Source organism: Seriola dumerili, unplaced genomic scaffold (assembly GCF_002260705.1).
Source record: "Seriola dumerili isolate Sdu_G_001 unplaced genomic scaffold, Sdu_1.0 BDQW01000856.1, whole genome shotgun sequence".
NCBI classification, from domain to species: domain Eukaryota; kingdom Metazoa; phylum Chordata; class Actinopteri; order Carangiformes; family Carangidae; genus Seriola; species Seriola dumerili.
Window position 1 is genome coordinate 1 of NW_019175111.1, and position 1143 is coordinate 1143.

The window sequence follows — 1143 nt, forward strand, 5'->3', positions numbered from 1 at the left end:
ATCATGTTGGACGGTCTTCTTCAGTCCTCCACTTCAGTCTCCCTGCTGGGGGCCACTGTGGTCCTGCTGGTCCTCCACCTTCTTTACTCCACCTTCAGCTCCCAGGAAAATCGGACTCAGCCTCCAGGACCTAAACATCTTCCCCTGCTTGGTAACCTGCTTCAGGTGGATCTGAAGAGACTCGACAGCGCTCTTTTTGATGTGAGAAATGTCTTGTGTATCTGAAACAATGTAATTTACTCCATTGCTATGATAGGAGACTGATTTGCATTCATAAATATGTTTTCTTTAAAAGTCAGTAAATTCAATTTCTTCTTATTATTGTGAGTCTCACTTTTACTTGTGTTGATGTTTTTAGCTGTCCAAAAAATATGGACCGGTGTTCACAGTCTACTTTGGACTTAAGAAGGTGGTGGTCCTGGCAGGATACAGGACAGTCAAACAGGCTCTGGTCAACCATGCTGAGGAGTTTGGAGACAGAGAGGTCACTCCCATATTTTACGATTTCAACAAAGGACACGGTAAGAAAATGTTTTGAGAGGTTTTTTTTGCTACTTGTTTGTGTTGGTGTTAAAACTAGTCAACCATTTGTTTTCAGGCATACTATTTTCCAATGGCGACTCGTGGAAAGAAATGAGACGTTTTGCTCTGACTACACTGAGAGATTTTGGGATGGGCAAGAGGATTAGTGAAGGAAAAATCATTGAGGAATGTAATTACCTGACTGAAGAATTTGAACAACATGAAGGTAACAGTATCTCCTCTAAAGCACTGCATGGATTTATATACACACTGAAAAAATCACTGTGTCCCACTGTACCTGTTGGGTAGAAACCAGTCACGAAGGGAATGTTTTAATCCAGTGTTAATGTTGTTGTTTTTTTTTAATATTTCTGTTGGGTTGTTTTTTACCCAAATTAAACAGTATATGGTAAAATAATGATAAAGAATCTATTCTAGCTCTTTTTAATTTATATGCAACTATTCATTACTGATGGTTGATAATATGCGTAGCATTTATCATTACCTCCACCAAGGATATTATGTTTCACCCGTGTCTGTTTGTTGGTTGGTTTGTTTGTTTGTCAGCAAAAACTACCAAAGTGATTTGCACCAAACTTGGTGGAGGGATGGGGCATGGGC

The 1143-nt window shown here is 39.6% G+C and overlaps 1 protein-coding gene across 1 annotated transcript; it reads left to right on the top strand.

The window, feature by feature from the left end:
* The first annotated feature begins 3 nt into the window (after positions 1-3).
* LOC111237387 (cytochrome P450 2K1-like) lies at positions 4-842 on the top strand. Its single transcript, XM_022766468.1, has 3 exons — positions 4-201; positions 359-521; positions 599-842. Exons 1-3 carry the CDS (start codon positions 4-6, stop codon positions 829-831), a joined length of 594 nt encoding a protein of 197 aa, XP_022622189.1. The 3' UTR covers positions 832-842.
* The last annotated feature ends 301 nt before the right edge of the window (positions 843-1143 follow it).